At 46.7% G+C, this 11,501-nt stretch overlaps 1 protein-coding gene across 1 annotated transcript; it reads right to left on the bottom strand.

The window, feature by feature from the left end:
• Positions 1-6,406: 6,406 nt before the first annotated feature.
• Positions 6,407-10,524, bottom strand: htr5ab (5-hydroxytryptamine (serotonin) receptor 5A, genome duplicate b). The gene is made up of 3 exons (XM_085987519.1): positions 10,126-10,524; positions 8,747-9,719; positions 6,407-7,248 (listed from the first exon to the last, which is right to left on the bottom strand). Exons 2-3 carry the CDS (start codon positions 9,446-9,448, stop codon positions 6,916-6,918), a joined length of 1,035 nt encoding a protein of 344 aa, XP_085843645.1. The 5' UTR covers positions 9,449-9,719; positions 10,126-10,524; the 3' UTR covers positions 6,407-6,915.
• Positions 10,525-11,501: the final 977 nt, after the last annotated feature.

Genomic DNA, 11,501 nt, shown 5'->3' with positions numbered 1-11,501 from the left:
CATACTAGTTTAAATGCTCCCGAACTGCTTTATCAAAAATTACCCCGAGAACATCAGTTCCATCTCTGCACAGTGGCAGACAGCTGTTAGGTAAATACAGGGGATGGTTGTTTGTAAGGGGGTCTGAAAATTTTGCTCACTCCTTTGAGTTGATACTACAAGCAAGTTGGGAGTATCAAAAGGGGGGAATGTAGGGGTTGCAAAATTTCCCCTATTTCCCTGAAGATTGAAAATATTGGTCCACATCGTGGACGAAGAATTGGGTGATGTGACTGGTCTACATTGTTTTAAAATGTGCCGAGAACCACAAAAGACTGCTCTGAGATGGACAGAACATGGACAACACAGGAGTCGAGGAATTCTGTGGAAAATATTCACACACCTTGAGACAGTACTTTATTAATAAAATCGTTCCCTGGAGTTTGGGCAATCACAAAAGGTTTTTAAATGGCCACAGAAAGCATTGGTCAAGAAGAATAGGACAAGCAGCTCGCAGCAAGGATGTCTGTGTATAAAGTGGGAGGATCTAGCAGTGGCTGAGTCAGACCTGCCAATCAAAGGGAGGTTCCCTCTCAGCACTTGAAGTTGTTTATTGACTTAAGCAATTGCCCACTTGAGAACTGACCGCAGGACAATCGATTTGTAACTCCTATGTTTACACAGCAATTCAAGGCACTCACAGTCAATGAGACATTGAAACCCTGAAATGGACTTTGGATCTGCAACCGTTTAAGAACTGAATGGGTTTAAATCACCTAGCATTCTGGACAATAGAGCAGTTGAATTTCCCTTTTGTTTTAGCCCAGGTGGGCTCCGGATGTGGGTGGGAACATTTCGGCCCCACAGTGCAGACACACTCACCCAGTCCAACCACTTTGAGTTAGCCAATCACAGCCTTTCTCTTGTGAATTGGAACTTTTTGGGCGCGAATCTTCCAGACAGGCAAACAGCAGGTGGGGGGGGGCTCACCAGGTATATATGATAGCTCCTGAGAAGCTATCGCTCTCTTTACTTCCTGGGACCACAGGTGAGCCTCTCTCTCTCTCTCTCTCTCTCATTTTGCTGGACCACATGTGAGCAGAGTTTCTGACTCCTCAACAAAGCAACCTAGTAAGGAGTTTGGGGGATGGTAATGAAGGGGATATTGCTAAGATTGTTTAATTAACATTGTAGTCACTTACCCCTCGTTTTTACCATCTGCATTCCCCCATTTAAGCAATTTTACTGTAATTACTGTGTTCGTGTGGTATAGTTTGATATTTGATTATAGTTACTTGTAGTTATTAAAACTTGATTTTTCTCTCATCGAAACCACGTGTCCATTTTAATATCATTAATTATAAGTCCTGCAGTCAGAAATGGAAGGTGGGGTAGCGATTCGAAACCGCTGTTTTAAAATTGGTTTATTTGGAATTGGTCAGAGTGCAGGCAAAGGCTGCAAGACCAGGGAAATCACCTTAAACCAGTAAAAGAAGCCCCCCTACAAACCACATTGGTGCGGGGCTGGAGCTGCATATAGGTACTTACAGACCACGGCAGGTTTCCTTCACTAAAGGACATTAGTCAATCAGTTGGATTTTAATGACAATCTGGAAGCTTCATGATTTCTTTCACTGATATCAGCTTTTTGTTTCCAGATTTTTTTGAAACTGACTTCAAATTCTCATTTGAACTCAAATTTCCTGGATTACTAGTCCAGTAGCACAACCATTGTGCTACCGTACCCTGGTTGGTGAAGGATAGGATACAGGCAGCAGAGTTTTGAGTGAGCTGAAGTTTAGAATGGGTGGAGGATGTGAGGCTGTTCAGGAGAGCATTGGAGTCATGGGCGGCAATTTTAAACTAACCCACCATTAGAAAGTTGACAGGATCGGGTACAACGCTAGTTTTACACCCCATCCCAATTTTACTTCCTATTGAACGCAAAGCAGCCGTCCACGCCACCGACGGTGCTACTGGATCACCTAGCCCATGGGGTCAGGGGGATTCTGGAGCAGCAAGTTCAGAGGATGGGTGGGGGGGAGGCAGGCCAATCTGGCCTAATTTTCCAAAGGGCACAATCTGTGGGGAGAGAAAACAAAGTTAACGGGCTGGCTTTTCCAGGTGGGTCAGCGGACGCGATCGGTGGCGGGTCGGGTGGGAAAGTGTTTTTTCTCCACATGGGACCCCGATGTCAACCCACTGCCATGCACCGTTCCCCGATGTCGGGTCTGTCAGCACTGAGCAGACCCAACATGCAGCAGCAGGTTCACATTGGGGGACCCAATTCAGGTAATTAGTGGCTTGTTTAGAGTCACTTAAGAATGAATTTCAGCTCACCTTCTGCATTTGAAAGCTTGCTCATGGGGTCCACACTGGTCATGGACCACGTCTATCAAGCTGAGGCAGGAGTTCAGTGGCCATTGAATCAGCTGTTGAGTTGACAGCTTCAAATGTACAGTAAAAGCTCCCACCTTACAGATACTTTCCCTCAGCAACAAACTCTTCCTCACTGCATCTCCGCAACAGATTCACCATGCTGTAAGTGCTAACACAAGTCACGATCCAGTATGACCTCGTTACCTCTCCCACCATTGACAGATCACTTCTGTCATCTCTACATCACCTGCCATCTATTCCATCAGTATGGATGCCCTTTAATCCCACTACGATCAGCCCCTACACCAGCAGCTTCAGGTACACCAGCAGCACCAAAAACAACACCAACCTTCTCCGCAATCAACTGATGCTGCACAAGACAGAGGGCATCAGCACCTGACCACATTGCTGCCCAGGAGGCCAGGGATGGCCTCACCATGGCCAGATTTACTTCACTTGATGCTGTACAGCCTGGCTGCCACATGATGCACCAGGTTCGCACCATCCCACACCAACACCATAAAGTATCCCTACAATGCCCAAGCCATTCCTTTCACACTTATCACCATTGCAGGGGTACTATGATGTCTCACCATTCACTGCAACTCACTAAGCCACTTCCAAAGGTGCACACAAATCTGTCCAAGAACACAAAGTGTTGAAAATAAAGGTTTCCATGTTTGACAGCACAGTAGCAGAAACTTTACATGAACATTGGCTAAAACACCCAAGTGCCTACCCTTGTGTGTTGTTAGTTGGTATGCTTGCAGTAGGATGAGGGTGAGGGTGGCTAGTGAGATGGGGATGTGATAATGTAGAGAGAGGGATGGGTGGAGGTGCAAGGTAAGTTGGTGTGAGTAAGGATGTGCAGGGGTAGGGTAGGGAAGGCAGAGTGATGGGGATGTGATGAGAGGCAGAACAGGATGAGGTTGAGTGTGGCTTTGTACTAACATTTCGTGATCTACTGAGATCATTGAAACATTTGCAGCACTGCACCCAGGTCCTCCTGACTACATCCCTGCATGTGCCCTCCTCTGCAATGTGCAACCAGGCTGTGTTGATCTCCTGGGGAGGTCTCTTCCACCCATGAGAAGGGAAGAGAACCTCCCTGCGTGCTGCGACTTCCTCCATAAGCATATGGTGGGAGTCATGGGAGAGCCTGGGTGCAGCCTCTGTGCAGAGCTTGTCAGTGTTTGCAGCACCTCAATGCTGTAGAACACTGAAAGCACAAATGTCAAAATAAAGTTGGCCGTGGTCCCTTTAAGGAAACCGGCTGATGACGCATCATCAAATGATGTCACCAGACCCGCTTCCTCTAATTGGCCGGCAAACACGCTGGGCGGGCTTAACAAGCCCTATCATGGTAAATTCATTTCAGAGGGCGGGATGGAGCCAGCAGCGGGGTCGGGACCCGCCACTGACCCACCGAGATCAGTAAAATCACGGCCTATGCTTCAGGTCGAAAGGTCATTGACCTGAAACATTAACAATTTACTGGCTACTTAGACTAAGAATGTATGATGCCCATTACACAAATCAGCATTGAAGTTTCAATGGAAAAAGTTGATTGTTTTCAATCATATTTAACAGGTGAGATTACAAGATGCATTCGTTAGATATTCATTCTAATTATATTGGCCCAGAAATGAGGTTCGGGGGCTTGCCACGCGTGCAAGCCCCCGATGTGCACTCACCCGGCGCGCCGACATCTGAAGCCTGGGCCTGCTTGGAATTCCTGTCACTGGCCCGGTTCAGATGTCGGCGCGCTGTGCTTACCTAATCCAGCGGCGTAGTTAGTTCGATGTGCCGGCTGGGATCAGGTGAGCACTGTGCAGCCAATCAGGGGAGGGGAAACCTCATTCATGAGTTTGATAGTAAGAACTGTCAAACTCATGAAAAGTACCGGCGCCCAAAAGACTAGTTTAACTTTAAATAAAATTTAAAAAAACATCCCAATAATTAAATAAACTATAAATAACTTTTAAAAACTATTTTAAACAATTAATCAAATTAAAAAAAAAAAAATTTTTGTAAAAAATCGGGTCTAAAACTGCTTACCTTACTGTAAAGTCCTTAAAAACAATAAAGCTGTGGAAAAAATGTTATAATTTTAAGTATTTTAAGTAATAGATCGCTTACCTTAAAGAATGAAGTCCTTACGTCTCCTTTTTACATTCGTAAAAAGGAGAGGCCCTTACACACGCGCAAACCTGTCAAAAAGAAGGAAGTTCAACGCGTGCGCGCAGAGTCCTGCGCAGAGTCCTGCGCGCACGCGTTGGACCTCTGAACCCCTTGGAGGAAATGCCGGTTTCCCGCGCATGCGTTGTGCATGCTGAAATCCGGCACTTCCAACAGGCCCACGCGTGAGTACCCCGTCCGTACTCACACGTTGGGACCGGAATTACTGGCCCAATAATTTTAATTTTCCATGAGCAGTGGAGCTACTAGGGGGAGCGAGGCGGACAAAAATATCAATTAATAATAATTTACTAACAAAATGATAGAAGCATCACTGCGCCTGAGGCCTTGACAATAGGTCATCAACGGTGGAGGGAGATGACACAGAGAGGCTCCGAGACTTCGGCAAGATCAAGCAGCGGCCATGTCTGCTTTCCAGTTAGGGGGTCAAGCGCAGGTTGGCAGCCAGCCTTCCCAGGGAGGGTCACTGTTCAGCTACTGTGTGCTCTGAATTAGAATCAAAGAATGATAGGCTCGTGTGGCGCATAAATGCCAGCATAGACCAGTTGGGCTGAATGGCCTATTTCTGTGCTATAGACTCAAGGTAACTCGATGATACAGCACGGAAGGAGGTCATTCGGCCCATCGTGCCTGTGCCGGCTCTTTGAAAGAGCTGTCCCAATTAGTCCCACTCCCTGGTTCTTTCTCCATAGCCCTGCAATTGTTTCCCCTTCAAGTATATGTCCCAATTCCCTTTTGAAAGTTACTATTAAATCTGCTTCCACCGCCCTTTCAGACAGTGCGTTCCAGATCGTAACAACTAGCCACGTTAAATAAAACATTCTCCTCGTCTCCCCTCTATTTCTTTTGCCAATTATCGTAAATCTGGTTACCGAGCCTGCGGAATTAGCCTGCCACTCACACTGTACAACCAATCACCGCTTGAGAAAGTTCCCTGCTGATTGGTCTGCCACCCAGCAGTGATTTGATTGGATTTGATTTTAAAGGCATCAGTAAAGGTGTCTTTTGACCTCAACACCTGCTATAAGTCTTTGTCGACCAAGTGAAACCAGGTCCTACTTATAACAGCACTTTGTAAGCCACAAGTCCCCTGAAAACATCTGGTTGTCACTCCAGATTTACCTATCGAGAGATACTCTTATACAATGCGGAAAATCTGAAATAAAAGCAGGAAATGCTTGAAACACACAAGAAGGTCAGTCAACATCTGCAGAGACCGGTTATGGTTGAGAGTGAGAGTTCTGATGATGGAGGGTTACACCCCAAGCGTGGTTTCAGTGCATGTTACCAAACGTAGCTGGTAGATCTGATTGTATAGCCGTCATGCAGAGCTTTGCCTAATCTCAGTCCAATATGAAAAAGGATTGTGGTTGTACCATTGATCTTTCTGTTCACGCGAAAAATGACGAGAATAGTTAAAATGCCGAATGCCTGAACAGATCTAAAGATTTTATTAGTAAGGTCCCTGTAAAATTCATTTTCACAGTTGGATTGGCTCAGATTTAGTTGCCTTTAATAAGCAGACCATGGGAATTGGATAAATACTTGAAAAGGAAATAATTGCAGGGCTATGGGGAAAGAGCGGGGGGAGTGGGACTAATTGAACAGCTCTACCAAAGAGTCGGCACAGACACGATGGGCCGAATGGCCTCCTTCTGTGCTGTGTGATTCTATGATCTATGATTTAACCCTTCTTTCCCCAGTGGTTTTTCCCCCAGACACTGACTGACCTGCTGTGTGTTTCCAGCACGTTTTCTGTATTATAAGACACATATCCTCTCTCCAAACTCTTCCAACCGAATGCAGGGTGAATATGAATTATGCTAAGCATTGAACAAAGTTACAGTTTTCAAGAGGATCTTTATTATTGTAAGAAAGAGAACCCCGTGTGGTATTGGATGAAGACAGATACAGCCGATGTTCTTAATTCACTAAGAGTTCGATATAAAATCGATTCGGCAGCGCTACACGATAGCAAGGCGGTCATTATCGGAAAGCATTAATATAGCAACCTTTCCATAGTCTGGCTCAGAGACAAGTGGCCTTGTAAAGTTGTACGGGATGTTTGACGATAAGAGGCGTACAAATGAACTAGTTCAATATACTGTACAGCTGAATCTTTGATCACATCGAAGGTGGAAAAATGATCTGAACTACACACACTGGCTCGGCTCTAGAAGAAGTGTCCCCAGGGTCTGAGCGGGTAAATGGGTCGGGTGTATCATGCTGCAGCCTCTCTATCTCCAAGGGTGTCTTCGCTGCTTTTGCTTACCCGTTTTCCCGGGCACTCTCGCGTGTGTGTGTGTGTGTCCGCCTAGCTGGCTAAAACTTCACCAAAGGGTGCGAGCTAAGAGTGCCTTAGCGCTGTCTGGAGAAGAGGTTCCTGAAGGCGTTGTTGTAGTTCTTGTTAAAGGCCGTGTAGATCAGCGGGTTGAAAAACGAGTTGGAGTAGCCGAGCCAGAGAAAGATGCTCTTCCAGATCGGGGGGATGTCGCAAGAGCACAGCGGGTTGATGAGTTCGGTGATGAAGAATGGGATCCAGCACAGCACGAACACCCCGATGAGAATGCCGACCATTAGCGCCGCTTTCTTCTCCTTCTGCTCCCGCCAGGTATCGCCGTCAGTCTGGAAGGTGACGGTAGCGTGGCGGACCGTGAAGACCATCTCAGGCTGGTGGGACGCCTCTTTCACCTGACAGGGAGAAGACAGGTGTCAGTAGAACCCCTCCAATATCGCTCTATCTTTTAGTATCACCTTTGACACATCACACAATACTGAAAGGTAGTTTCATTAGATGTACTAAGATTATTTCAACTCAAATTAAGCTCACATAATGAATTTCTTCCCCATCTCCAAGGGCTTTCTCTCTCTATCTCCTATGGGGTTCTCTCTCTCTCATGTCTTTCTCGCTTATGTTTTCCCTCTCTATTTCCCTATTATTTCTCGTTCCCTATGATTTATCTTTCCCTAGTCCTCTGTAGTCTCTCTTCCATCTTCCTCGTTCTCCCTCTCACATATTGTTTCCTCTCCCTCTTTTTTTCTCTTTCCCCCACTCATTTATTCTTTCCCTTCTATGATTTTCCTCTCTCTTCCTTTATTGTTTCGCTCTTTCCCTATGGTTTCTGTTTTTCTCTTTCCTGCTGTTCCCTCTCTTGCCTTTCCCCTCTCTTGCCTTTCCCCTCCACCTTTCTCTTTCATCCCCTGTGCTTTCTTTCTCTGTTCCCTCTCACTCTCTCTCTCTCTTCCCCGAAAGCTTGTGATTTCAAATAAAGCTGTTGGACTATAACCTGGTGTTGTGTGATTTCTTACATTTGTCTTCCCCTGTGGTTTACTCTCTCTGTTTCCAGACTGTTTCTCTCTCTCTCTCTCTATGGTTTATCATTTATCTCTTTCCCTATGTCTTTCTCTCTCCCTTGTTGTCGCTCTTTTTCCTCTGATTGTTTCTCTTTCTCGCTCTCTCTATTCCCTGTGACTTTGCTGTCTCTCTTTCCCAGTAGTCTTTCCCCCTGTTGTTTCTTTCTCTGTGGGTTTGCTCTCCTTCCATATGGTTTCTCTCTCCGGCATTGTTCCTCTATCTCTCCCTTTCCCCAGGAACTTTCTCTCGTATTGTCATCTACCCTGCTTTTCCCTCTCTCCTTATTGTTTCTGTCTCTTTCCCCTCCTGGTTTTCACTCTCTCATTGCCTGCTACCTGTGCCTCACCCTCTCCGTATTTCCATCTCCTCTGTTGTTTTGCACTTTATGGTTTAAAGCACTATTTCGAAGAAGAGCAGGGGAGTGTCCTGGGGCCAATGTTTATCCCTCAATCAACACCACTAAAAGCAGATTATCTGGTCATTATCACATTGCTGTTTGTGGGAGCTCGCTGTGCGCACATTGGCTGCCGCGTTTCCTACATTACGACAGTGACTACACTTCAAAAAGTACTTAATTGACTGTAAAGCGCTTTGGGATATCCTGAGGCCATGAAAGGCGCTATATAAATGCAAGTCTTTCTTTCCATTTCTGTCTCTATCTCCATTTATTGTTTCCCTCTTTCCCTATGTTCTGTCTCTTCTGTATTGTCTCACTCTCTCTCTCCCTATTTCCCATCGCTCTTGCTCTCTCTCTCTCTCCATCAAGGGTTTCAATCACGATAAAAGGAACCATGTCATGTGTTGAGAGGTAGCTTTTAAATATCAGTTATGTACCTCCACCACTTCGGGCATTGGAGTAATCGTGTTTGTCCTGCGGGATCCGATTCGAAACTTGGCGGCTTTGTAAATTTTCCAGTACACAAAGAGGACCACGCAGAGAGGGAGGTAGAAAGCCCCGAAGGTGGAGAAGATGGTATAAGACGGCTCTTGACTAACTTGGCACTGCTCGTCCTGCTCCGAGTATGTCTGGCCCCAGCCGAAGAGGGGCGAGAGGGAGATGACGGCGGACAGCACCCAGGTCAAGACGATCATGATGTTGGAAATCTTCTTCCTCGTTTTCAGGGTGTATTCCAGGTGTCTGGTGATGGACCAGTAGCGGTCCAGGGCGATGGCCGTGACGTTCCAGATGCTGGCCGTGCAGCAGAGGACATCGAAGGAGATCCAGACCTGGCACAGGACCTTCCCCAGTCTCCAGCGCCTCCCGTTCAGTTCGCGCACCAGGCTGAGAGGCATGACCAGGGCGGCGACCATCACATCCGACATGGCCATGGAGGCCACCAGGTTGTGAGGCACCCGGTGGAAAGTCCTTACCCGCAAGATGGTGACCAGAACCAAGACGTTCCACAAGAAGGTAGCGAGCACCAGGATCGCCAGTAAAGTCAATATGAGTATGCTGAAAATAGAAACCGATTTGGGGCCGAACTCTCCCGACCCCGCGCTTTGGTTGTTCCACCGCGTGCTGTTGGTGAAGTCCATGGTGTTTAACAGTGGGGAGGGGAAATGCCAGAGAAGTGGAGATTGTCTGAGACAGGGCAGGAGTTCGGATCGCCGAAGCCCGCTTGGCTTTAAAAGGCGGCGGCACTTACTCGGGACTGTGTCGAAGATGTGGCCAATTCAGTTCTTTGGGTGGCACTCAGTCACACGCCAGGACCAAGGTCAATCTCTGGCCGTCTAACACCGCTCTGCCTTGCGCCGCTGCCGAATTCATTGGGACTTTGCGAGATATCCGGAGAAATTCACTTTCGACCTGGTTCAAAATGCGAAATGTGCATTAACATGCAAGGTTTAACAACGTACAGCTTAGCCTTAAATCCGTGCAAGTGGACACATGGGCGGGTAATTACGCTGCGTTGGAAAAAAGGTAATTGCAAAAGATGCCTTATAAAAAAATTATATATTTGTTACGATAGCAAAATACTGCAGATGTTGGAAATCCGAAATAACAACAGAAAATGCTGGAAAAACTCAGCAGATCAGGCAACATCCGTGGAGAGAAATTTGAGTTGACGTTTCGGGTCGAAACCCTTCTTCAAAACTGGAAATAAAATAAAATATTCTTTGTTGTCTAATTAAAAAAAACTGTGCAAATATTAATGAATCCCACAACAGGGAAATGCATCAAATTGACACAAAGAAGCCGGGCTGGAAATTACCTTGCCTTGTTCTGCTTTCGGGACTCTCTAATCACATTTACTCTCCAACATCCATCGTCTTCTGCCGCCGCTCAGAGGGGCGAATAAGTAAAGGTGCAAAAGAACAGGAAAAAAATACGATCATATTTTTTTTTAAAGGAGGAGTAACACTTGTGTCAAACAACTGGCAACCAGCTGATCATACCGTCAGTTTATATAAGGATATAAACCCCCGCCCCCGCCCATTCCTCACCACCAGCAGCAAGGTCCGGGTGATCCCGCAGGTAAAGATTCAGAGCCGAGCGCTGAGCAATTTCGCCCATTGTCCCTCCAACTCTCTCCTTTGATTGACTTGTTATCCGGGAAGAGAGCGCGAGAGAGAGAGAGCAGGTCTTCCCTTTAAAGGAGTATCCTCACTGCGAAGCTTTAACACTTGAGGAAATGTAACTGAGACCCCCCTCCCCCCCCACCAAAAAAAATGTTTGCTCGGATCAGACTTGTCGCCGATAGCGATTGGAAAATGGCTTTGGAGCCCGCCGGATCTGATTATCGCGGTGAGTAAAAGTTCTTTTTAAGGTCCGCCAGGGTGATTTTTTCCCCCTTTCTCGTGTGAAGACATGTCTGGAGTTTTAAATCATTGCTTTATCCACTCTCCACCTCTCTGGAAACATCTGCCCCGTCCTTATTCTTTTTGGCAGCGTCTCCTTTAATTGAGTGTGACTTTCACCCCAAGCAAGGGGATAGACCAAGGGAGAGTAGGGTGGGGATGGAGTTGGGTGTGGAGCAGAGACACCACCGTGGACCAGTTGGGCCGAATGGCCCGTTGCTGTGCTGTTATTTGATGTAATATGGGACAAGACACCCGTAAAAAAAACCCAGCTCAAGCGCACTCTGAGGGGCAGCGTTTAAACCTCCCAAGTCAGGTGCTATCGGGTTTTTTTAAAAAAGTGAGACGGGAGCTTCGGATGCAGTAATGCAAAAAGCATAGACCGCTTTCTGGCAGTGTTACCGAGCAAATGGCATCCTGGCACCTGAAAATTCCCCCAGCGGAACTCATTCCACAAGCACGACGTCGCATGCGTTTAATTCGATCATCAATAAGCTGTGTGCCTGGCACAGCGAAGAGGAATCCTGTTTTATGTAGAATTGCCCAGGCCGGAGAGAGCGTTGATTATAACCAAACTAATAAAGAAAGGGCAGACTACTTACTGTATACTGCAGGGAGCCGATCCAGAGCGGGGCTGTGTGTTTAAAATCAATACCTGGGATTTCAGTCTCTGGTTATCACGCTAATATCTGGTCCGGCTCACTCGCACCTTCTGCCAGTTATTGCTGTCTATCTGCTTCCATAGCTTCGAACAAATTTGAATTCGGCTGGGAGCAGATTCTCGTTTCCT

The sequence above is a fragment of the Somniosus microcephalus genome, chromosome 5 (genome assembly GCF_052327205.1).
Source record: "Somniosus microcephalus isolate GS21.2 chromosome 5, FLI_Smic_1.0, whole genome shotgun sequence".
NCBI lineage: Eukaryota > Metazoa > Chordata > Chondrichthyes > Squaliformes > Somniosidae > Somniosus > Somniosus microcephalus.
Note: the sequence above shows the minus strand (reverse complement) of the source record. Positions and strands in the feature narration are given on the sequence as shown.